The 26,679-nt window shown below is 39.6% G+C and overlaps 1 protein-coding gene across 4 annotated transcripts in view; it reads left to right on the top strand.

Annotated features, from left to right (window-relative positions):
- ATG10 (autophagy related 10) overlaps positions 1 to 26,679 on the top strand; it is an 89,263-nt gene that overhangs the window by 42,467 nt on the left and 20,117 nt on the right. For all 4 annotated transcript variants that reach the window (XR_012621559.1, XR_012621560.1, XM_074812068.1 and 1 more), the window contains 2 exons: positions 9,252 to 9,378; positions 18,372 to 18,469. Coding sequence is in view for 2 of the 4 variants with exons in the window: in XM_074812068.1 (XP_074668169.1) it covers positions 9,252 to 9,378; positions 18,372 to 18,469 (225 nt within the window). In the remaining 2 variants the exon portion in view is untranslated. The remainder of the gene's footprint in view (positions 1 to 9,251; positions 9,379 to 18,371; positions 18,470 to 26,679) is intronic.

The raw sequence follows: 26,679 nt of genomic DNA, 5'->3' as shown, positions 1-26,679 counted from the left end.
ACTATGGCCAATCTTAGATTAGCATCTCAGGTAACTTTTAAGTTTTATCATTTTGACAGATATTAACTTAATGGGATACCATTTCCTTTCTCAACCAGGCAGCATGCAACTATTATACTTCTTGCAGTAAGTGGCTGTCCCAGTGATGCTGCCTTTCTCTTGCGGTGTCCTGGGTGGGCACCCATGCAGACAAGCCTCCCTGAAGTGCTTGCCTGGCCACACCGTGGTGGCCAAGCCTTTGCCACAGCAGACGACTCCAGAACTGCACCATGCCTGCTTCCTCTTCAGCCGCTTTTAACTGTAAACCTTTAACTTCACATTTCTTGTTTTTATAATGCCAGATTTTGTGACAATTTGAGCATTTCTGTCTGTAACTTTTTCACTTGAATTACTGCTAAACACTGTCTGTCAGTCTTGGCACCATTTTCCTACAGTTTCCCATCTGAGAAATTAATGAGGATTGGAGTTTGTCTTCTATAAAGTAAAGGTTTGTAGGCATTTGCTGTCAGTCTCCCCATTGAATTAAGCATGGCCAAAACTGGGTTGCTGCTGGGATTCTCAAAGCAGAAATAATAATCCTTGTTCTAAAAAAATAAAACTGACCTAAAATGTGGCTGAACTGCTACCTTTGTCTTCTAGAGTAGCATTTTTTTTTCTTTTTGCCTTTTATAAAGCATATTATTATGAAGCCTAGAGCCCAATCCTGGAAGCACTTCAGTTCAAAAAAGCAATAATCCTGTGAAATAGTACTTAACCACGAAGCAGTAACTTTTCCCAATTTGTACAAATGCAAGATAATGAAAAAAATAGAGGGAAAATACTGCAATTTGGTTTATGTTTGTCTGGATAAAATTCAGTGATATAAAACTTTGCTTGTGTTTGAACTTTAATTTTTTTACTCTAATAATTATTGCAAACTAGCTGCAGCAATGTGTGTTTATACCTACTTGATCTGTTTTTCATGAGCCTTGAAAACTGTGCACCTCTGTCTATATGCGTAGCTTGTTCTCACAGGGTAGCACTGTTGAGGACTGACATGTTCTGAAAGTATTTTTTTATTACGTTATGGGCATGAAATTCCAAAACTTTCTATTAAACATAGTTTTCTTGCTATAATCCTAGAGTAGGAAAATTCACAGACCTAAATCTCTAGAGGTTATATACACCAAAGAACATGGATGCACTTGGCAGCTCTGGCCAAAATTTGGTCCAGAAGAAACCCTTGTCACCTACCCCATGATGTGGGGTGTGCCTGGGGGCCTTGGGAGCCAATCGCAGGTTGGTCATGCCATGAATTTCCATGGCCCGTCTCACCCTCAGGACCGGATCTAGCAGGGCTCCTGCGAACACAAGTGCCAAAATGTGCCCTGCAGAAGATGGCCAGAGGAGATGCTGGGTGTCTTATATTGCCCTGTAGTTTGAGGGAGGTTACGGGCCATCCTGATTGCGGTTCTCTTTGTTGGCAGAGGGGCTGGAAGCTGCCTCATTGGGTGTTAAGGTATTGTGGAAGCTGTTCCGCTTCATATGGAGTAATTAAGTATATGTGGAATGAGACAGAGGAAAGGACTTTGGGCCCCTGTTTACAGGACTCAGAAGAAGAGTCTGGAGTTTCTGTTGCTGCAGAGGGACATATGCAGAGTGGTCACCATACTTTATCCGTCCTGCATGACTTTTCTTGCAGAAAGGCTAGGGGCAAAAAAGAGGGGGTATGGGTACCACCATCTCTATTTGCTTCTTATCTCACCATAGTGAGAAAGAAGGACTGCTGTAAATGGCTGATTCAGAGGAATAATATTGACAAAGAATGTTGGCTGGAGGTAGTGGAAGTAAATGCATTCCTTCAGCTTAGAGATGAGGTTGCTCTGTTCTTCTGCAAGGCGTGTGTCTAGCTTTGTGTGCAACTTTCTTTTAACAATTCCAAGTGGTCTAGGTTACCCCATCATCCCTCAGCAGGTCGGCCTCACGCTCCTTTGGTTACCTTGCTGTGTTTTCTAGTTCTGCTGGGTAGTTTCCACTGGAAGAGGTTTCCTGACGTGCTGTGTCTCAGTGCTTCAGCCCTGTTCAGAATGGACTCTTGTACTTCCTTCATAAAAGAAGAAGAAAACATTTCTTCTTCTGGAGGAGAGAAACCACCAAAATCTGCATTTTATATCTGACAATACAGGAAGAGTGAATAGTGATTTTGAAAGAATTCCCTACCTTTCTGTGAAGGAGAAATTCACAACTGTTCTGTTTTCATGGTCCATTGCTTCTTTTGCTTGAATAGATTTTGCTTTCACTTGTGATAGCGGTTCAAAAGCAATCAAAAGATTGGAAATACTCGAGCGTGTCCAGAGAAGGGCAACGAAGCTGGTGCAGGGTCTGGAGCACATGTCGTACGAGGAGCGGCTGAGGGAACTGGGGTTGTTTAGTCTGGAGAAAAGGAGGCTGAGGGGAGACCTCATCGCCCTCTGCAAGTACCTGAAAGGAGATTGCAGAGAACTGAGGATGAGTCTCTTTAACCAAGTAATGAGTGATAAGACAAGAGGTAATGGCCTCAAGCTGCACCAGGGAAGGTTTAGACTAGATATTAGGAAGCATTTCTTTCCAGAAGGGGTTGTTAGGTGTTGGAATGGGCTGCCCAGGGAGGTGGTGGAGTCCCCATCCCTGGAGGTGTTTAAGAGTTGGGTTGACATAGCGCTGAGGGCTCTGGTGTAGTTGGGAACTGTTAATGTTGGGTTGATGGTTGGACTGGATGATCTTCAAGGTCTTTTCCAACCTAGACAATTCTGTGATTCTGTGAAAAGACAAATCTTATTTCCAGCTTAGAAGCAATTGTTAATGCATGACGGACTATGGCAATTTTACATGCTGTGTCTTTTTGGGGTGGAAGTCTTGGTTTTGGTCTTTTGGTATGCCCAGAATGACAGAAGGCTGTGGGGTTTTTTTGTTACCTGTTTTTTTTGGGGAAAAATAGTAATTCTAATAATGACTGGATGCTTTAGCAATGACACGGTCAGGGTGCTGACTTGCTGTCAGATTTTCCTTTGGGAAATGAAGTATTCCAGGGATCTGTGTGCCCATAGGAATCTATTGCCTGTTTACATTTACTCACCTCTGAGTTTTTCCATCGGTGGTGTAGTAGCTTTTCAAGATAGCTGCTTCTTACAAAAGAAGGCTTTTTGAGCATGGCATTCAGGAACATAACCGACTAATTTAAGGGCCATTTTCTCTCTCTGTTATTGAAGGGCAGTATTTAACCCTGTTCCTCACTTGGCTAACTGAATTTGAAGAAATCCAAGATAGTGGGGAGGATTTCGTAGCTGCATGCAGAAAATAAACCTGTAAGGTAACTCTGTTATTCTTCAGAGCTGTTTCGTTATCCTCATATGGCTTTATCTGTCACTAATGATGGTGGCACTGGGAAACACGTGGAGATTGTTGTTTTCCCCATAAATACTTCACATAAAAGAGCAATTTATTAATTTATATAAAAATGCTGCAACTGGTGGCAAAGACATTTGTACACTATTCATCTTACACTTAAATTATTCAGGAAGATGTCCACATTTTTATGCATTTTTACAGGCCATGATAGAGTGGGCTACATTTGATTAGAACCTATAAATTTTAGCATAGTATGAATATTTAATAGTGAATAGAAAATACTTGAAATCACTTAATGCAAACTGAAATTATCCTACTATATTAAAAGAAAAAACCCCATGTGCTGGGGTGGTTTTGAGGTTCTTGCAAGTCTCGGTTTGTTGGGGTTTTTTTCCTCAGCATGTTTAGTTTTGCAAGGAGATTTTTTTTCATTTTCTAGGCCTCCTTGCAGTTTTCAAGTAATGAATCCCGGCACTGGGCATACTGGCAGTTCAGCCTTTGCTCAGTCAGCCAAGCTCCCGTCTCCTGCCATCCTCTGGTTTACGGGGACGATCCGAGCTGGTCGTGAGGGTGTGCGGTGGGCTGCTGCCTGGAAGTCCAACTCTCCTCCTCTCTGACCAGGATTTCATCGCTGACCACTGGCACTCCTCACTGTGTTTTCAGCTTGGAAGGGAAAGGGAGGATGGGATCCAGAGATTCAAGATCCGTGTAAGGGTGGGGGATAACTTGAGACTCTGCACAGGAGGGACAAAAAATAACAGCAGAATGACCTGCAGAGACTAGACCTGTGGGGGCTGCAGGCAAAAAGGTGAGACATGGTCCAAATAAATGTGGAGAACACCCAGGAGGAAGAATAAAGAGTGCAGATACAATCTCACCACGCTGCCGCACCCTCCACATTAAGCTCTGTTTTAATTCTATCTGATGAACACTGTCCTACCATTCAGTTTTCATGTTCAGATCTCCCTATTTGCCAAAGGGAAGGTGTTGAACGGGGAGGGGAGCTGCTCCCTGAAAGCTCTTGTGTTTCACACGGTAGCTCACAGTCGTCTCTGAAGAAAGAGAAATGCTGTGCTGGAGAAACAGTGATACGTTTGTTTTCAACTTTAGAGGCTGAAATGAAATTAAGTGTAAATGTATTCCAAGCAATGAAATAAGATTTGCTTACTAATCTGGATTGCATCTCCTTTTTTCCCCCCTCACAACGAAACTAGCAGTACCAGTAACTATGCCTGCGTCACCTCTTCCTCCCTTTCCTGCTTGCATCCCAATCCTGCCATGCCCCTGCAGGAGAATTTCCCAGGAGGCTGGCCTGCAGCAGGAGGAAATAGAGGTCAAGATAGCAAGAAAGGAGATGAGGGACATGGGATCTGGGAGACAGGCAACAGTGACTGGAGATCCAGGAGAAATATGCCCGCTGTTCTTTAGCTTTTCCCCAAAAACAGACATTAGGGCCTGCTTCTGCATTTCAAAGGGAATTTAGGCTGAGCAAGGAAGGCTGGCTCAGCCAGTCTCTGCCGGTGAGGTGGAGAGAGGGAAATGTTTGGTGTCAAAAGAGAAAAATCTCTTTTTTGTTAGGTAATTCTGTCGCCTTCCCAGTTTACCCTGTCTGTCACTTCCCTGGCCCTTCCCTTTCCTTTGGAGCCCTCCCTCCAGAGCTGACCTGCCTTAACCCATACCTTCCTGCGGCTCTTCAGTCTGCCGAGCAGTTACTAGTAGAGTATCAAACCACACTATTAACTCTCTCCTGCTGCCAAATTAACTTGTTACCAGGGGTTTTAAACTTGCCTTCTTCCTCAGGAGGAATAAAAATAGTACAAATATGTTATTTTGCCTTCAGAATGACATGCAGCATCATTTCTTATCTATTGATTTAAATAATTTAGCATTTTAAAAGGAACAAATCGACTTAATTTGTTTAGGGGATACTTAAAGGTTGAGAACAATTTTGTATCAATTAAAATTAGTGATAATTCATTTATGATGGAACTAATATAATTAATTAGATAGTTGCTGCTTATGTTTTTTCTAATACATACATTGCTTTTAAACATCTGCTCAATAGTCCATTATGATAGCATGAGAATGATTTTACGTGAGAGCAATAGAGGAGCAGATGCTTCCCAATGACAACTTCCCAATTTGTTTAGGAAACAGTCAGTGAGTCCTGGATTCACAGTTCTAACTTGAAGCATGGCAAGCGTGCAAACAAATTTGCAAAGCAGAAACAAAAAATTGGGAAATCAAATTACTTCATAGCATTTTTAGTGATTGCAATTTGGTCAAATCCCCTTTTTTGTTAACACTGTAATTTTTTTTTTTTTTTAAATGCAGGTATTGTTTTATCTTTACAAGATCTAAGCAAAATTATGAATTTTTTTGTGATGTATGTGCATGTATGAATGTTTTGCAGCAGTAACAAAGTCTTCTGAAGTTAAAATTGATTTTGATGTTGTCTGTTACAGTAACTAAAATTCAGCATTAGCTCAAAAAGAGAGCAACACTATACATAAAAAAGGAAACTAGAACAATTACTTGAAGAAAAAAATTAAATAGGCTATCATATGATATATATAAAAATAAAATTATGGGGGTTTTTTATGTTACATGTCCATTTTATATTTATGGCTTTATCAGTAGTTGGTTAAAAAGTGAAAAATAAATCTCTTCTTTTGGGCTGATATAAAACTCTCTGGGGCTCCATGGGTTTATTCAGCCATGCATAGATTTTTAGATGTTCCAAAGATCGCCTAAAATGACTGTACTCATTTTATTCGTCTCATCAGCAAAGTTCATCTCATCAGCTAGAGAGATACCATCAAGACTTTTAGGCTCCAAAATGCGGTTTCCCTGCATAAATACTGTGCGTTGTACTTACAGAGACTGTAAAGTACAGGATTACACATCAATGCTGTATCTTTTTATGTAAGAAATCTTGAAACTGCTGTTTACTGAAAGGAAAGGGGATTAGAGGTAGCCCTAAGAAGGATTCAGCTATCTGCCTTTGTATGCAGATCACAAATACAATGTGCCCACTTGTCACTAGAAACAGCAGAAAAAGAGATCTGAGTATCAGAAACTTTTCTTGAGTTAAGTGTAAAAACTTTGTAGTAGACTGAAGTCCATCTTGTTACAGAGCAGAAGAATGTCAGTTTGAAAGCTTCCTTGAGCTTTGCGTTCAGCTGAATGCTTCATTTCAGAAGCTGCCTAAACTATTACTCAAAAAAATCCAGGATAATACAAAATAAATGTGTCCGAACATACTCTGCTCTCCAAAAGAGTAAAGCTGCCTTTTTCCCTTCTTTGCTGCCTCTCCTGCCATCAAACTATGTACATCTGCAAAGGCCACTTCTGGATGAAATCACCTTTCTCTAGAACTAATAGGATATTTTGGGAAGTACCTCACCCTCTAATGTACATCTGGTAATGGCAAAAATTCTTCAGATTTCTCAGTGGCCATCTCAGGGAACAATGAAATTAGAAAGTCTCTCCTTTACTTTCCTTTTGCTACTCCAGCAAATGAAGATAGAAGTTGCTTACCAGCTGAAATCTGTGCTAACCCAGTAAGTTGAATTCTTAATGATGTTGTTCTAGGTTAATTTATGACTTTCTGATGTAGTAAGTAGTTTTTATAAAGCATCTTTTCCCTAAAGGTGTACAGGTTTGAGTGTTTAATTTTTGAGTGAGTGTTAACTTGCTGCTTTTCCTAAATATTTAGAGGTAATAAAGAATATGGCTTCTTATCATTCAGTCTAAAATAGTCACATATTAGATATCAGTATTTATGTGAGCGTATTTAGTCATTTTACCCTTATATACAGAAGGCAGGAGAGAGAAGTATGTGTATACATACATCTTTTTTTTAGAACAATAGTATTTAATACACAAACAGATAGTCTTGCCATTTCTGGAAGTATCTTTTTATGGTAAGGTAAGCTAGTGACTAAGCAATAGGCAAGGCCATAATATCTGATGAAACATTAATGTCTGTAAAGCAGTGTGATTTTGATTCCAGGAGGTTGATCCGAAAGGGTTCTGTAAATTTTAATGTAGGTTCAGTTCTGAATATGGACTCCTTCCCACCCCTACAAACTTGAAAGCCAATCTGTAGTTTTTTGGTTTTTTTACCACAAGCTGCTGCTGTTCTTTCTTTTACTATTCTCACTAAAGCATTGAGAATGGATCAATTTTAAAGAAAGTTCAGCTTACTGTGGAGAAGAAATTTCTGTTTTCCTGGAGATATTTTTTTTTTAATCTGTTTTCACATCTGATTTCACATCTGATCAGAGGGTATGACCTGTGTGAGGTAGAAGAGAATTTGCCTTCTTAGTCTGTTACACGTTTACATGGGAACTGGGCGTGGCATACCTAACTCTGCCTGGCCTGTGAGGTCAGATACAGTAGTCATCATTGCCCCTTCTGGCATGTGGTCTTTAGTATCCCTTCACATACAGTTTTTAAAACTAGGTTAACACAGAGAGCTCTTTCTTTAACGTTCCCTTTCAGTGCTTTAGATATCTGTTTCCTGATGAACTAAATTAAACCATTCCTGCAGCTGTCCAGAATTTCCCAGAAACCTTCTGTTCTGTGAGCATCTATAATTTTCTCATTTAATGTCCAAAAATGTATTTACAGTACCTTGGTCTGTAGCTTCCCAAGGTCTGTGCTCTCCATTCATGATCTTCTATCCATGTGCCTCAGCAGCATCTTGTTGCCTAATACACTAAGTTTGGGGGAAATCACTTTTATGTGGGCTATCAAAAAAAAAAAAGAAAGTATTTTGTATGTCACTGCTGTTACAATTTATCAGTTCTTATATCTCTTCATAGATTCATTCATCGCTGAGTTAAGTATGTGAGATAAAAAGGCAAAATAGCTTTAAATTTCTTGTGTGTTAAACCAGCGTAGTGTTCAAAGGATGCTGGTTCTTCTTTTCTGTTCAATCTTTTTTATTTTGCTTGGACAGAGACAGTAAGCCAATATTCACGGTTCCTTGGCAATAGTCAGCTTGTGAAATGCACACCCAACCTGTGGGGCATTATGGTTGCTTAGTTCATGTATGTAAATTTAGGGGGTTGAAAACCGAACAAGTCCACACCCATAGTGTCTTCTTGGAAAGTTTGTTCCTGCATTTAATGGCATTATTAATGTAATCGTTCCATTTTCAGAGATGTTGAGTATCCACAATTTTTAGAAAAGGCAAAACTACTGGGTACTTAGCTCTGTTTGAATATTAATTTGAAATGTTAGGAAATTTATGCTGCAGCTGGGGCATATATCTTCCATCTCTTCTGATTTATTTCAGATCTACAATAAACTTTACTTACTTTATACCTGAAATATACATTAACGGGAAGAAACTATTTCCGTCTTAGAAGTATTATTAGCAAAAATAACCTCTGGCAAAAAGCCTTTAAAGAAAGTGGAACAGAATTTTTGGTGGATACATTTGGTTTGTCTTTTGGCAAGCAAAATCAGATTATTTAAGGATACACTTTTAAAATGGTCTGTACTAAAGGTAATGGGGAGAGATGCTTCTGTAGTCACCTTATTGTACCAGTTACTGTGCCATAAAGATTTTAGAGAGCTTTTGTCTTTTGCTTAGAAAAGCAGCCTGCACCTAGAAAGACCTCAAGTCTGCAAATGCTTACACATAGTTCACAGTAAGTCTTTAAGAGGCCTTTGTAGGTTTTGGACTTCTGTGATTTTCTTGCTAGTATTGAAAAATTCCTTTGGGAATTTAAATGAGTAGTGTTGTGAAAGGGGTGATTGCCATTATTTCTGTTCTGTATATTTATTGAATTTATTACAGTAGTAGTAATTACTTTTCCCTCAACACAAATACAAAAGTTGATGTATTACTGTGTTCATGTTTGTTGTTTTAGGAGTCTTTGGATGATTCTCAAGTAGCTGGAGTTTGTGCAACAGAAGAAGTGATTCGCTATGAATATCATGTCTTGTACTCCAGCAGCTACCAAGTACCTGTGCTTTATTTTAGAGCATGCTTTTTAGGTAAGACCAACCTTTTATTAGACAAAGGGAAGAATAAAAATATGTTGGATGCAATAAATGTTAAATCACAGAGTTAAATTGAGGAACGGAGTAATGCTCATATGTAATAAGAAAGTAAGAGTGAGGCTGTTCACCAGTAAATTTTGTGATACTCCTGGCACTGGGCTTCAGGACCTTGGAGTAGATGATATCATCTCAGCCTGAAGGAGGCTGATCTTTGGCTCCTGGCATCTTGCCTGTGGTTGACTAAAACTGCTGGTCCTTTTTCATGTTTCTACAGGTTTGAATTTGGCTACAAAATAAGTGGACATAATTACAGTGCTTCAGCAGAACTGTGTCTGTTTCTTTGGAGCCTGAATTTGAGCCACAGGGCTGGGGTCTAAATGTACCTTTAAAAGTGTATGCTGTTTTCTATTTAATTTTCTATTTAAATTTGCTGCTTAAAAATACCAGTAAGATATTGCTCTTTTCTGTCTATGAAAACTGGCTCTTGAAACACTAACTGATCCTTCTTTCCTCCCTGATATGTACATCTTGTTACCCATTATTCAATTGCTATAGCCACTGTGATTTCACTCACCATCCTGTCAGGAAGGAAGGAGGAACACACAGCCTCCCTCCAAGGCCGCTGTTAGTGTCACTTATTTAATCAGCAACCATAGAGTGATCACACTGCAGCACTGGCTGTGCTCTGTCCCTCTCTGCCCGAAGACTGTGTACCTAGGGTGGAGGGATTGAAATCTTCAAGTCATTTCATTCAGTCTCCTGCATGGTAGCATCAGCATCTTTTGTGTTTTGAATAATCTCCTAACTTTATCTAGATAAAGATGTCTGAATGTTGCCAGTGATATCTTTTCCTTTTTAATTAAAAAGTAGCTTAAGCTGCTTTGAATGTGTTCGGTAGATTTAATCACTCTCTGCTTTATATTGTTTAATGGTTTCTAATTTTGCAGTGTTAGCATTTTAAAAGACACTTTAGATTTAAAATTGAAGAACAAATTCTCATAGACTCCCTGGTGGAAAGATCTTAGTCTGAGGTGCAGTTTCAGGAATGGATAATTTGGGGTAAATTTTCAAACTGGGACGTGGGGAATTGGGGACATTGCTCTGTCTTTACCACCAACAGAACTCATTTGCACACATCCTGATGCAAATTTATTCCTAGAATTATTACAGGCATTTACAAATGTGCAATGTTTTGCCTTTAAACTTATTATGCAGACAGGAAGATAAAGAAAGTTTTGCTGTAAGAGACAGATTAACCTATTTGTGGTCCTGAAAAATGTCATCTTCTTGGTTTTAGCTGAATTAATAGTGCACTGTCTCTACAGAAGAGGATGGAGACTCTGCAGGTAGAGGAAATAGGACACTATTTCTACTGTACTGTACTTTCATATAATTAGTATTCACCATAAGCAGTTAATCACCAGAGAAGAGCTCCCAGAGACAAAACAAGTTGTTTAGCTTGTCAGCATCAGGGAATCGGAGGTGTTGAAACATGACTCCTTATAGCTGGAAGTGGATATTACAGAAGCTAGTGGATGATCTAATGCACAATTGTAGTATTACGTGCCAACAGCTCCCCTTGCAGTACAAAACTGTAATTGTTCCTACAAGTACAATTATGTTTTAAAACACTTATTGGGAACCTTTCACAATGGAAAACAAGGACTTTTTAAAAATAATTCTTAAAGTCACCTGGGTTCTCTTCAGCATTTAACATTCTCTTTTAACATCTAACATTCTCTGACTCTTGAAGAGAGAATGATACAAAATGCTGGCAGTAAGTACTTTTCCTATAATATTTTCAGCTAGTATTCTCTGATTTTAATTATGGATAGCTTACTTTTGAAAATGAAAAATTCTGTCATCCCTGCAAACCTATGCTGCGCTCTCTGAAGATCCCAACATGGAGTTTCCAGGAATGTGCAGATGACAGTCACTCACAATCACTTGAGATATCTGAGCAAAGTATCTTTTGTCTTGTCCTGAACCTGGTATGAGGAAAACTCTAGGTAATGCCCTGAGATTTTTTTCCTTTGAGGTAATAGTCTTCATGTGATAGGCTCCTCACCTTATTTCTCAGACAACTAGTATTGTTCACTGCATTCCTCATCTGAAATAATCAGGAAAGAATCTTCTGAGACCTACGTCAATTTCCCAGTCTGAATTCCTACCATTATTTGTAGATTAAGTAACAGAATTGGTTCCTCACAAGTGCCTTGTGAGCTGTTCATGGTTTCCCTTGAATCCTGTCCATACTGATCCTCATGTTAATTAGATCTTGTTGCAGGAGGTGAAGGAGAGCTGTAATCCTTCCAGTGTTTCCACAGCTCTGCCCTGTCTTGCCTTGCCCAGCAGCAGGGCACAGAGTTTGCATTCAAAACTGCTTCCTCTGTAGCAGTATGTTAAGTGGCCATTACACCTCGAGGCCTGCCTAGGAAATAATAATTCTTCTGTTCGACCTGACTAAGTAGTTTTGCTGGTTTTGCAATATTCACTTCCTCACTTTGTCTGTTATAATAGCAACTGGTGCCAGCCTGTCCAAATCTGCGCTCTTCAAATAGACTCCTTAAAAACTTTTCTAGAATAGTTAAATCCTGCCTTTCTCCCATGGTATGTGAGTCCAGGTTCATTGGCTTGGTCTCTCACAGTCCCTCCTAGGAAAAAGGCTTCCCATAGAGTTGCTGGGGAGATTTCCTGTCATGTTCAGTGTGGTTGGCATCTTCAGGAGCTTGTGTCAGTGAGGGCATCCAGTTTTCACTCCTCTCTGCTAGCAATTGTGCTCAGACATTACAGAGCAGTTCTTCCTGCAGAAGGGCAAAAGTTGCATTGTATTCGTATCCTTGCTGCTGTCTAAATTGGATGAAATAATTTTCTGGAATTCACCTTTAGACCTCTTTTTTTGGTGGGATGAAGTTTGAAAGGTAGTGCAAGGTAAGGGTTTGAAATTCTAATTACAGCAGAACTAAAACATTCTGAGAGACATCTAAAGTTTTTGGTAGTCTCTGGGGATAGGTTTACAGAGAAGATTTTATTCTGTGCAAGGACAAATGCTTCAGCTGAAAATAATGATTAAGTGTGATGACTCTGTCTGGAAAGATGTTTGAGAACATTATAGGATACCAGAAGATATTTTTAGGTTACATATATATATGTAAGAAACATTTTCACTACCTCATGATACTTCCCACGTGGCATATATTCCTAAATTCAGACCTACTGAAGTCCCACTCTATGTCAGGAGGAGCTCAAGACAGTGGTCCTCAGTACCTCAGAGTCTCAGAGAGCTAGGTGTCATTTCTCCAAAATCAGTTTTACACATGCCATACCTTTCAGAAATAAGAGCCCTTCTTTCTTTCTCTGGCTTCTGAGATTACCACATAGGTAGTTGAAGAAATGCATGAACCCCTGCTGATATCTGATGTCAGCAATTAGCCCTCTTAGAGACAGATGGTATAGGCAATTAGCCTTCCCCTTCAGTGCTGGCATCAGCCAGATGGGCTGGGCTAGGTCCAGTAAGCTTTCTTTAATCAGCAGAGTATTTTCCCCTTTTCTTAGTCTTTAAGATGTCAAGGAACTTTGGTCTTTTCCTGAACTGTCATCATCTGAAGCCATACATTCAAAAACCTCTTGCACCACAGTGAGGTAGCAACAACACAATCACAGGTGGACACAGGCACCATTCAGGAATCACCCTGCATGTTAAGAAAATAATGGCTTGTCTCACGCTTCTTTTGTATTTTTCCTGCAAAGGTAGAGAAAGAATCATGAATGCTGGCTAAGCACTGACAAGAAAGAGCAGAACTAATGGGAGTCAGTAAGGACTGTAGCCTAACTCCTCTAGAAAAGAGAAGGAATGGGATTTGCAAGTTGACCTACTCAAAATATGTCTAGCTCTCTGATGTGTAGATAGATCCCTGCCAATCAAAAATGTGTTAGTGGTTAGAGAGGGGGAGCTTGTAAGATAATGTAACTTCCTCCAACCCTGAAGGCATGACTTTCTCTATTCATAGCCATACTGGGCCTGACTGTTGTACTTTCCAGAATACAGACGTAATCCCTGCGCTCGAAAGCATGTAACCACTATGTCCTTTCTCAGAAAGACAGCTCCTCTTAAAACCATGCCCCATACAAACTGGTTTTATTGTGGCTTTGAACATAAAATTGTATAATCAGATATTCTCCTAATCTGCTTTTCTCTTATATGGCAATGGTTTCTTAAGAGTGTTTATTTGGAAAGTGTACCAGAATAAAGCCTCAAAACAATTTGTGCACCATTTCATCTTTAATTGGAAATCCAAGAAATTATTAAAAGCCCTCAGTAAACATCAAGAAGACAGAATACAGCAACTTGGGAAGCCTGAAAATTTTCTCTGAAAATGTATGTGAAATTTGTATGCCTAAAGAATTTAGGCTCTTTGCAGAAATTACGGTGCCAAGTTAGCTGGGAGCTGCAACTCATATGTAGCCTTAATGCCACACCTTGCTGCTGTGAGGGGGCACTCAACCATCTGCTTTTCAGCTATTTATTTGTGGTGACATAAATGAGTTAACCCCAAGTGGACCATCAATAAGCTTTTCTCAGAAAAGTTTGTTATAGTCGAGACAGTTTAAATAGTAAAAATCTGAGTTTGTGATAGAAAGGCTGTAGTTGTTCTTCCCTGACTGTTAAAGGCAGATGAACTGGTTGATTCGAGCCCATAGTTAATTAATGGCAGAGACAGAACCCATACTTAGGAGTTCTTGACTCTTATCCTTTATCTCCTTTCTCTTAACAAAAATCTTAGTTGGTCACTTCTCAGGATCCACTGGCCTTTCTTGCTGGGTAGATGTCAAGTTTATCGTATCAGAGTCTGCATTTCGCAGAGCCTGGGTTAGTACGGATGAACTGATGATGTGTTGTCTGCCAGATTTCTGGCATTACGGGCATGGAGCTTCAGGCAAAGGTACAGTAAATCTGGCATGACCCATCAGCAGCTATTGCTGTGTGCTGTACATTTCCTTTCACTATCTGTAATTATTTAATGAGCTGAATTATACAAATAACATATAACCATAAACTTTTGCTTCTGTCTGCACACCCGCTCCCAGCTAGACTTGGGATAAGATTTGGGCCAAGCTGCAAGCATCCCAACAGCTGTGTCATCGTGGGTGGATGATGAGTAAATGTATTGCTGGGTGAATTTGAAGCCTCTACCTTCCTCTCCTGCCACTTCTCTTGGCATGATGCTGCTGTTGCCTTCATTTTCTGGCTGAACATTGTGAGTTCAGCTCCATCACAGGAAAGAATGAGACAAGAAGCAGAGAAGCTGCTTGGCTCAGCAGGTGCCACAGTGGCCTCTTGTTGCTAGCAGCAACAATTACAGACTTCTCTGTCAGCCCAGCTGGATATTTGAGGTCTCAGTGGGTTGCAAGAACGTGTAACAAGGCTCCTTAACATGTGAATGCTGGCAGCCCTGGAAAAAGGGGTCTAGAAGTGCCCGGCAAATACAGATGTGTGTTTTGTGCAAATCTGGGAGCTTGCGAATAAAATGGATTCACTTACATTATCCTAAGCAGATGACCAAATTCACACAAACCAAGGAGTTTTAAAGGACAAAACACACCTCCAGCCAGACTGCCTGAAATGGTGTATTTGGTCTGTCTGAGATGGAGTTAATTTCCCCGTAGCAGCCCTCCTAGGGCTGTGCTTTGCATGGGTAGCTGGAAGGGTGCTGATGACACGCCAGCGTGTTGGCCGCTGCTGAGCAGTGCTCGCACAGCGCCAAGGCTGCCTCTCCAACATTGCCTCCTCACCAGTTGGCTGGGGGTGGGCAAGATCCAAAAGGGATATTCCATGCCATATGACCTCTGCTCAGCAGTAAAAGCTAAGAGAAGGGAGAAGCAGGGGGGACATTGGTTATTATGACATTTGTCTTCCAGAGCAACCGCTATGCGTACTGAAGCCCTGCTTCCTGGGAAGTGGCTGGATATCACCTGCTGATGGGAAGTAGAGAGTAAAATCTTCTGTTTTCCTTTGCTTTTGTGCATGACCTTTGCTTTTGCTTCATTAAATTGTCCTTATCTCAACCCACAAGTCATTCATTATATTCTCTTTCCCCCGTCCAGCTGAGGAGGGGAGTGATAGAGCAGCTTGGGTAGGCACCTGGTGTCCAGCCAAAGTCAACCCACCACAAACTGGTTTTATCATCCACTCTTACCTTCTGACACTGAAACAGTAATAAAACCAAAACAGGATGCAAAAACTCCAAACTCCTCTTCTTCTTCCCCAGATGCTCTCTAACAAACAGTCCTTCTAGCAGTCATTTTAAGATCTTAGTGTACTTGGTTTGTTTTGTTGTTATTGTTTTCTAATTGAGAGGGAAAATGACAGACTTTCAGGTCTTCATCCCACAAAAGAGGATGGGGAAACTGCCCATCCACCCTGTCTCCTTTTGCAAGGATCTTTCATTTCATAGCTATGTAGTTGAACCTCACATCCATTTTAAGTATTGGTAGCTTGTTCTTTCTTGCTGCATCTGGCCTCCCATCTTCTAGAAAACAAAGCTAGTCAGTTAAATAAGAATTTACAAGAACACAGTACTTGGGAACATGTATGAAAGCTTAGTTTAAAGACCACACTTAATTCAAACTCATTTAAAGTTTAGTGAAATATATTAAAGTAGTGCAGAAAATTAAAAATGTAGGGAAATTTAAATCCAAGCATATTTTAATATATAAGTGCATAGTCAGAATGCCCAGATCAATTTTTTGTTCCTATGTGAAATATTGCAATTACTCTGTATAAACTATTGAAGTATTTTACTTTCTGTGATCTCACTCCAATGTGATGTATTTGTATTTTTCTCTGAAATGAAAATAATTCTATATTGAAATGTTATAGAACCATAGAACCATAAAATGGTTTGGGTTGGACAGGACATGAAAGACCATCACTTCCAACCCTCTGCCATGGGCAGGGACACCTTCCACTAGCCCAGGTTGCCCAAAGCCCCGTCCAACCTGGCCTTGAACCCTTCCAGGGAGGGGGCAGCCACAGCTTCTCTGGGAAACCTGTGCCAGGGTCTCACCACCCTCACAGGGAAGAATTTCTTCATTATATCTAATCTAAATCTGCACTCTCTTTCAGTTTAAAACTGTTACCCCTCATCCTATCCCTACACCCCCTGATCAAGAGTCCCTCCCCATCTTTCCTGTAGCCCCTTGAAGTCCTGGGAGGCCGCTCTAAGGTCTCCCCAGAGCCTTCTCTTCTCCAGATGAACACCCCCAACTCTCAGCCTGTCCTCACAGGGGAGGTGCTCCAGCCCCCTGAGCATCTTTGTGGCCTCCTCTGGCCCCGCTTGAGCAGGTCTGTGTCCTTCTGATGTTGGTGCCCCAGAGCTGGACACAGCACTGCAGGGGGGGTCTCACGAGAGCAGAGCAGAGGGGGAGAATCCCCTCCCTCGCCTTGCTGGCCCTTGATGCAGCCTAGGACATGGTTGGCTTTCTGGGCTGTGAGCATGTTGCTGGCTCATGTTGAGCTTCTGATCAACTGATATATGATATCATGGGAGATATAATATATGATGGAAGATATACTGCTTCTCATACATGAAGTAATAAAATCCATGAGATGAAGACAAAACTCAATTTTAACTAATATGATTAATGCTTCAATAATTTTTGATTGTTTCTGTAAATGAGATTAACGGTTAGAATCGGAGTAATCCATTCCATATGTATGATCTGAACTTGCTCAAGTGTTATGAGAAAAATCCTCAGATGCAAAGAAAGGTGTACGGAAAAAATCTAGAGTGGCAAGTCAAATTTTGCATTAGAATGTGTGTTCTACATTTTACATTTGGACTTTTTCTGGATACTCTTTGCAGGTTGAATAGAAAACAGAAAATTGCAAGTAGGCATGGCATCTCATATTACCCGCACACAGATGATCTGAGTGTAAATACATCCTTCTAAAGTTAACTTATGCTCTTGTAACAAATTTCGTAGTAAATTAATGTTAGACCATCTCCAGCACAACTCTGGCATGATGGTCTGACAGTTGTCACAGTCACAAGGGTGGCATGGTATGCCTAGTTAATACGCTGTTACCACCTCAGATACTTTATTTGCCACGTGCTTCTGCTATGTGGTGCTTCTGTAAGTTCAAAACTTGGTGCTTTTTTATAAATATGGGCAGAAATTAAGACAAAACAGAGTCTGTAGGCTGCTGGTTTTAACTTATATCTAAACACGGCATTCAAATGTTAATTGGGTGAATAAATCTTGTTCGTTTTACAGACATGAAAATGTCAGTTGAATAAAACTATTTATCACAGGATGATGGTTTCTGACACCGAATAAATGCCAAGATGAAGCTACTTATTGAAAGTATATCAAAATATTCTATTCCTGTTTGCCAAAAACAAATATTCAGGAAAAATTGACATGCTTATTTTCTAAGTGGTTGATACTAATATCTTGGTATAATTCTAACATCACAACTAAAAACCTGATGCAACAAAGCTATATAAATGCAGCTCAGGAAGAAATAGGCGTGTACGTTACCAAAATGAAGTAAACGTTTGTCTGCAGAATTTTATTCCTTAGATTTTTTCCACACTCTCAGTATGGATTGTATGTATTTACATGAGGTAACTGTTTATGATTTGTTTTGTGGTTTTAATTTTATCTCATCGATGCATTGTTTTACAGAATTAGTTTAACTTCACACCTTACCAGAACAGTAAGTTGTTACTCTCAGGTGACAGAGGAGAGTGCTGAACAGGGAATTCAGGGTAGTGTTATATGCCCCTTCAGTCAGGATTTGAGCAACACTGTTTTCGAGTTATGGGGCCAGAAGGGGCTCAGTCACGTTTTGCTGTTATTTTTTCCATCTGCTTCCAGATAATCAATATTTTCAGATTTAGTTTTGCTATTCTGTATTAAAGATACAACATGCTTAAGAGTTTTGACTGTGGGTCGCTGTTCCCCCCCCCTGCCCCTGACAGATGGAAGACCTTTAACTCTGGATGAAATATGGAAAAATGTTCATGCATGCTACCAGGCTCGTCTGCTGGAGGGGCCCTGGGACACTATTACACAGCAGGTGAGAAACCACTGGTCCTTTACAAAATTGATGAATGCAATATATGCCTGAATCCTCAGTGGCCTTATTCCCCTCCTGGACACAAGTAAAATATATAAAAGTCTAACTGAGGTTGTGCTGAGCCCATTACCAACAGTAGTTTTAGTCCTGGATTTTGAAGGATATATAGGTGTTCACCATGTAAGACTTAATGTGACAGTATCTTTCATTTAAAATACTTTTCCAAAGCCAGTCCTGAAAACTTCAGGCAATTTCTGAGTAATCATGGATTTGGGTAAATACAAAAGTAGACTTATTTATGTAAGTAAAATATATTAGTGTAACATTTCACAGATTGTCTATTAATCAAATTACTAAAAAAGACTGTAATTTTCAATTTTAAATAGACTTGCAATCTTTAGGATTGAAGGGGCAAAAACTGGTCTCTCAATCAAATAATAAGTTATTGCTGACTATGTCCTTAAGAACTGATGGTTAATGAATGCCGTGTTTTACAAGAGGAAACAGATTAGTAAACTGTGATATCACTGCCTTCTTTTAGAGCTATTCAAATCACTTTCATTTAAAGTGGTTTTAAAGTCACCAGATCATTTCAGCAACCGTTCCCAGGCTTGTGATGATGGCTCTCTTGAAAACAGTCATACTTGTTCAAGGAAGAGAGATATGGTTCAGAGGCAATTTGGTTGCTCTGGTTTATTCCCTTGGCTGCAGGCCTTCAGTGCAAGTTTGGACAAAGAGTAGAGACTCTTTGGGTGTGATTTTTTTATCATCAGACAAAGATACTAATGTGTCCTTTCTTCCTCCCCCTTCCTTCCTTAACTTTTTGTTTTTAGCTGTTTCCAGGTACACAGGTCTCTCACCACAGCAGCCAGCACAACAGGGATGTAACTTCAACTGAGTTCTACAGGTGTTTCCTTAATTCAACTAATACAATTTAATTACAGGATGCCTATTTGTAGCTGGTACTCAGTGATGATTACACAAGCAGCATTCATGTTTTTGCAGCCACAGACTATTTTTTATATATTATAAAAGCTCCCTGAGAACCTAACAAGCGTTGGTTTTCTGATGTTTGCTGTTCATGTCTGAATTCCAGTTCTGAGTTTGCAGATTCTCGTAATACATGCTTTTACACAAAGTATTAATTACCTGACTTGTCTACTGCAGAATGAAGATGAGAAATTTGGGTTTTAATAAAATCATGCAATATGGTAGCAGATAACTGATTTTCTGCGCAAAAAAGTATTCAGATTTTTCACTAAAGTTTCATGATTTATGGCTGAAGTTTCAGGTTTGTGGCTAAATCAATCATGACTGTTTCTGCATAGAGAGGCAGAGGATTCAATTAACTTTGACTTCGCTGCATCCACCTTCTTGCATTCCTGGTAGACAGAGACCAGTAACCCTGCGATCAATGCTAGGTATCCTTTAGGGCTGACATGTCTGGTATTTCCCAGCTGAGCTGTTCTGGCTTGTGAATAGTTTATATTCCCACCTGCAAAACTACAGGAGAATCTTCTATGTGCACTCCAGAGATGGTGTGCCTTTTCTACGCTCATGTTATACTGTGGCCTGAAGCTGCGTTGAAGCTCCTCTGTAGAAAGCACAGTCTCTTTCTATTCATCTGCAAAGCACTTCAAGAACCTACAGCTCTGTATAGGTAATAAATAATAATGCAGTGCTACTGAGAAAAAAGCATAAACAGTATGTTTGGAATGTGTAAAGCCAGAGGTGTGGAAGCCAAAAGGAAAACCAGGTCACTCTCACCCAGAGATTATTTTTGCCTCTTAAGGAACAATAAAGTAAAACTCTCCTGTAGCTAATAACTAGAGAAGTGTGTGAGATACATACACACAAAGGCTTGCAGAAACAGGGTTTATGGGTGGTAAAATGTATAGAGTGCTGAACCTGTTGTCTCTGTGACACCTCTCCAGAGACAGTTCAGTGTGAGTCCAGTGACAAGCACAAACTAAGATGTAAGGAAAAACATTTTGGAGAAATTCGCAAAGTTAGAGCAGGAAAATACTATGGAACGTAACATCAAGGTGACTTTCCATTAAATAAGGAGATTACAAACTAAGTTAAACTGTTTATCCTAGAGTAATACAGACTGTACCTCAGGCTGATAGCACAACACTGGAACTGCTGGCAGGTAGCAAAAGCCAGAGAAGTTAAGATCCTCCAGCAATCCCACTACATAATTTGGAATAACTTTGCTTTTTTTTTTCCTGTGCCGTTTGTATGCACGCCTTTTTGCTGTGTGTACCTGTGGCTCAAGGCCATTGAATTCCACTGACTTCAGTGAGGTTAGCCTGCTTTACATCAGTATTGAACTTGGTCCAAAGGCCCCAGCTGCATTCCTGGATTGGAAATGTACTTTCCCACATGGCTGCAAGAGAGAGCCTCCAGGAGGGCAGCTTTAAGAGGTCTACAGTTTTAATTTTAGATGAAAGCAGAAAGGCACCAGGCAGTGAGGGTGCATTTGCTTATGGTCATTCAGTCAAGTGATAAGAAGACAAAGGAATGCGTGGTTTGTGGAAGCGTACATCTCTGGAGCTGAATCAGAGGAGAGGAAAGGATCAGTACAATTAGCAGTGTGAATACTGCCATATTTTCAGTGCCAGCAACCATGGGTGCAACAAACACTTCCCCTTGTAAACTGAGAGATGCGTATGCCAGTCCAAATATAAATCAGCAGTAGAAATCAGAGTATTCTCAAAGGAATTATGAAAGATAATAAAAACATACTGTAAGCACTAACCTGCAAGCCTCAGATCAAAGCAAGAATTAGGTCTACAAGAAAAAGAGTATTTTTCCCTCTCAAATGAATCAGGGTTCTGAATTGAAATACAGAGTTTTCCTTTTCTGATTTTGTGCTGACCCATTTTGTTATGTGGGTTAGGCTTTGCCTACAGGGACACAGATCATATAATGCAAGTCATTGGGCAAACTCACCAAATCAGGCTTGAACTCTCAGTACACATGAACAGCAGAGAGAAAAGGTTTAGGATTTTGCTCCAAAACAGATACAAAATTTAAATTCTACAAGCAATCCACCACTGAGAAGAAAAATTGAGCTTACCACTGTCCATGCGTAATGTTACTTAACTTTTAACTAGGGCTGATTTTTCACTATGATTCAATAATTGGCAGATTAGGAAAAGAAAGTCATGCTGCCTTTTTTTCTCCTGGATCCAGGATTTTACACTAATCATTTGGGACTTATATTCCATATATTTTATGAAATGTGGGTGCCATGCCTGTGCACATTTTTAATACAGCTATATTTTGGCTTATAGTCTCTATGGTAAAATACATCTGTGATCAGGATCTGAGACATTTCCTAAGCTCCAAAGAATTTAGCTTTTTGGCAATTACATTTCCAAAACCAAATTTTAGGTAAAATTTGAACTTTTTTAGTTGCTTTTGGCTATTGTGGAAAGTCACGCTCATTTTCAGAGGAAGCATCTTCAAATATTTTTACTGACTAGATTATTTTTATTGCAAAAAGCAGAAGTCAACTAGTTACCTTCTCATAAATAAATTAGCATGATAAGGTTGCATAGTATTTTATAATGATAATTGATAAATGGTGATGATTTAATTGCACTTCCTCTAGTAATAATCTTAAAATGCTCGAATGAAGTTCCTGTGATTGGCTGTCTTCTGAGTTAAATCTCCCTGGAGTCTTCAGTCATCCCTTTTCTACATCCGGCGATAACTTGCTTTAGCTGTTTTAAATAATACAAATCAATTATAACACACAGCTGTTTAACAAAACTTCTAAATGTTGCTACAGGTCTCTGTGGGTATTTCCTGATGGCTTATAACGACATCAATTTAGCACACCTGGTAAGATCTGTGTGAGCTGGAAGCAGCTTAATTCTGCAATGACAGGAAAATTAAGGAGTATTTATGGATTACTGTTGCATTTCAGAACCATTGCCAACTGTGATTTTAGCTTCTTTTTACAGAGTCAGAAATGGAATTGCAGACATTGCATGCCTGTCTCCTGAATAGTTTACTTGTAACTTGGTGGGTGCTTTTGAGGATATCCTGTATTAGTTATTTCCCTCTACACGTTGTACACAGAAGAATGTCTCTTTACCTTTTTGAATTAATGGATGCTAGAAATGTACTCTTCACAAGAAGCTCCCTTCCAAGTCTTTGTAGCCTTTCCTGAACAGCAGACAGAGCTTTCCTCGCTGTCCCTCAGTTGGATTTTCCCATTCAGCTTGATTTAGGATGGAGTCCCGGCCTTACATCCCCCATACCACCATGCTGGGTAACCTTCTGGGCTCTTCAGGCTGCCAGCCCTGGTGTTTCTTCTGACTGCATTGCTTTTTAAAAGTACTTATTAAGCTAGTTATATATCAGCTGTAAGAGCAAATAAGAGATCTAGATGTTTGGAAGAGGCGGGGGGAGAAAAAGACAAATATGTCAGACTGAGAGAAGTTGCAAATAGGATGAATGTAAAAATATAACTTAAGATTCCTGGAGAGATTTCAGTTAATAGTGGAAAACAAAACCAAGACACATTCTCCAAAAACTCAGGCAAATGTATCCAGCTAAAAGAAAGTTACAGTAAATGGAAAGAAAAGTCTAGACAAAAGAATGATGAGGTAAGTCACCGTGGTAATGGATGGCAGCAGAGAGACACATATTTCTCTCACATGCAGTGTGATACTCAGCAGAGAAGTCCAGTACAGTTTTAAGTAAATACATAGTGGCATTGTGTGAAACAGCTCAAACATATTGGTCCTTCTTTGTGTAATTGAACAGCAGATCCACCACATTAATATCCATGTATAATATACCAGAGGCATAGTTAAGTTGGCAGCAGTCCAAAACTGCCATGATCAAATGCTAAATGATGAGACAATTTGAAATGAATAAACCACAAGAACAGGAAAAAGATTCAAAAACAAAGAACAGAGAGTAGAGAATAGAAATGAAACAAAGGGGGAGAAATCTTCCTGATTATAAAGGTAAACGTATTTTACCACATGGTAGCGTGTGATTTAACAACCAGGAATTTAAAAAACAAGGATAACTAAAGTTTAGGTAAGCTGTATAGGCTACATTTTACCTTTTATAATTGTAGAAATCTCTCCCAAGATGAATGGGAGATATGAAGCAGCAGAAGGTGACTATATGGTTATAGCCAGAATTTCTGTCTTTAGACTATGTGGTATTAGGTCCTTGCTGTAGAAGTTGGAAATACAGAGGCCATAAGTACCTGAAAATATCAGATTTTGTCGTCTAATTTTTAGAAACCTGCCTTTCAAAATCATGGTATGGTAATCATGAAGATTTAAGAGCTTAGTGACTTCACCAGATACTATTCCACATAAGCTATATGCATTATTACATACAGCAAGAAAGCCATTTTGAAAGTTTTAATGTATGTCTAGTGGCCCAACTTTCAAATAATAATTGAACTATTTAAAAATATAAATAAAAAACTGAGCACAGATGCTCAGCTGTATTGGTGATCCATGTTTACATTTTTCCAGCTCTAAGATAACTGACAGTCTAAGATGACAGTATTCAAGACTGAAGCCCTTTTTTGTTAGAATGGGTACGGGATAGGCATTGGAAGTGCATGGATTTTCATCCTGGTGTGTTTGAGTGGTCCAAACCTATTGTGAAGTACCTGCATCAAGGACCAAAACAATAGTGTAGTCTTCACACCGGATTGAGTCATTGGTTTCTCCGGAGAGTGTGAACTGGTACTGGATTGGTGATGTATACAGTCACCTATTAGAAGTTGAACAAAGACCCATTTATTTCCCAGGCACCTTGTGAAAGTTGTTTAAAAGTAGTAGAGTATTTACTGGCTTGGAAAATGGGTGAAGGCACTAGTCATTTTTCATGCTTTCTTTGCCCTGATGGGTATTAATAAAAATGTATACAAAGTAGAACAACTTCAACAGGGGAAAGTAAAGCATTACCACCTCAGAATACCATGTAGGTCAGTGGTAGGAAGTTAAGAGATTTACTCTAAATCAAGCAGAAAAGAAATTTGAATCTAGGTCTCTTCTGTCTCTGGTGAGTTCTCTACTTGCTTGTGTAGTAAAGGAGAGTATAACTGCCTACATGTGCTTCTTTTTCATGTGTTTTGTGCAAGACCTGCTTTGGTAGGCATGCTGGGTGAGTGCCTACAGGCTATCTGCACTGCTGTCACAGACATACTCTGGGACTCATACTGGGGTACAGGCCGAACTGATCATCTTTTCAAGATGCAGTTGTTTACGGACATGCCCAGCGACAGACATGGTTTTTTTGATCTGTGGGGAGAGTCAACACTCTTAAGAAACATGCATTTCTAAGGCTACAATGAAGCTGAGTCATAATTCTGCAAGGTTTAGGTACAAGCCCTTTGAACAGATATGCCCAAGTCCGTTATTGATTCTTGTCACTTGTGCGAGTCCATGCCTTAGCTATTTTTTTCCAGTATAGAAGCAAACTAACGAGAGACTTTTAAAACCTGATGAATGTACCTGATCACAGTCAGTACGAAGTATCACCAGAAACTCTGTTTTTAACCATGTGATGTTGTCATAAAGCCTGACCTCCCCCTGAGAAAACAAAGTCATAAACACAATCAAGTATAGGGGCTAAGGCTTAATCAATGCTTAGTGATGATGGAATGTAAAATCAAACATCCAAGGATAGAAGTCGAATTGCATTATTGTAGGAGACTCAACAGTTGAAAAACTGCCTCATAAAACAAGAATGAAAGCTTGGTGTCTTGAAGGTCCTGCAGAAATAGTCTAAAGAATTAATCTGTGAGTCAGGACTCTGAAGGATTATGGAAGTTACAGAGCACATGTGGCCATACGTCCCTACCCCTCTTGCCCTTTTTAACCAAAACTGTTCAGATGCAGTTACTTCTGTTGCCAAAATGTGACTTAGAGCTGTGCGTGCAGGGCACCTCCCCCAGCCACAGGAGTGAACACGTTTCATGTGTGATACCTTAGTTTTGGGTTTGCCAACAATAAATCAGTGTTTTGCTTGTTTAGTGCTTTTCTGTCTCTCCAGAAAAATATTCAGAGCATTCTCATACCAACTGTAAATGTAGCGGTTTGTGAGGACAGTGCAAATCTAAGCCTCAAGATTATGCGAACTCAGATCTTCTGCCAGTCTGAAATTCTGCTTCCAGAATAGTGCAAAAACCTTCAGGATTTTTAAGAATGAGAAGTTTCCTGTTGTCGTATTGACTGTGTTATTCTGTCACTCTGTCTTCTCATAAAACTTCTTTTTCATGTGCCTCTCCTTCATGGTACTGCAGAAAAGATAAACCTAATGGTCTAACTTGGGAATAGCGATCTCTGCAAATACACCTTTCTTCAAAATTTCTTTTTCCTTTGGTGTGTTTCTGCTGTTCTATAATCTTGCATAAATTCCTAAGTGCTTGTTTTTTATGTGGTGGTCTATTAAAAGATGATCCACAGTGCTTCAAGTCTTAGCTTAAAGGGTCACCCTGTATAACTCGTAAAATAAGGTGTGGACTGTTGGTACCAATGCTGGTCAAGTAAGGACTGAAGGTGATTCTGCGGGTTTCCTTCTGCACTGTTCATGCACCTTCAGATGCAGAGTCTTCAACTGTTTTTTGAGTCCTCCTCTACAAGATCAAAGCTGTTCCCATTTACTAATAGCACTTCTTCTGTTAAAAGTGATGAATTAGCAACACTGTCCCACAAAGTACTGATCTTAAGTTTCAGAATAGTAAGTGATAAGAAATTCTGTGTCTTTTTTTTTTTCTCTCAACATTTATTTCTCAATTTCATCTGAATGAGGTGTTTTTCTTCTGTCATTTGATACTTAGCAGGTAGTTGTAATATAATCTCTGTTATATGTCCATTCTGTCATATAAAAAGTAGTCAAGCAAACCTAAACTACCTAAATAACAGCACAGAACTGCACTATTTCTGTATTAATCCAGAGTCTGCTCTTTTTCAATATGTAGTTAAGAATCTGGAAGATGTATTCTTTATAGTACTTCAATAATCCTGTCCATTACATCACTTAATTTATAACAGTGTTAACAGAAAAATCAATAAACATTATTTCTAAAATGTCAGGGATGTTAATGGTGTGATTTAAAAAGGGAGAAAGATTCAAAACTCTGAACAGAACACATTGATATAGTGTTGTAGAGGCACATCTTGCTGAAACTGTGGTAGGGAGGATTTAAATCATTATGG

This window comes from Strix aluco, chromosome Z, assembly GCF_031877795.1.
Source record: "Strix aluco isolate bStrAlu1 chromosome Z, bStrAlu1.hap1, whole genome shotgun sequence".
NCBI classification, from domain to species: Eukaryota; Metazoa; Chordata; class Aves; order Strigiformes; family Strigidae; genus Strix; species Strix aluco.
Note: the sequence above shows the minus strand (reverse complement) of the source record. Positions and strands in the feature narration are given on the sequence as shown.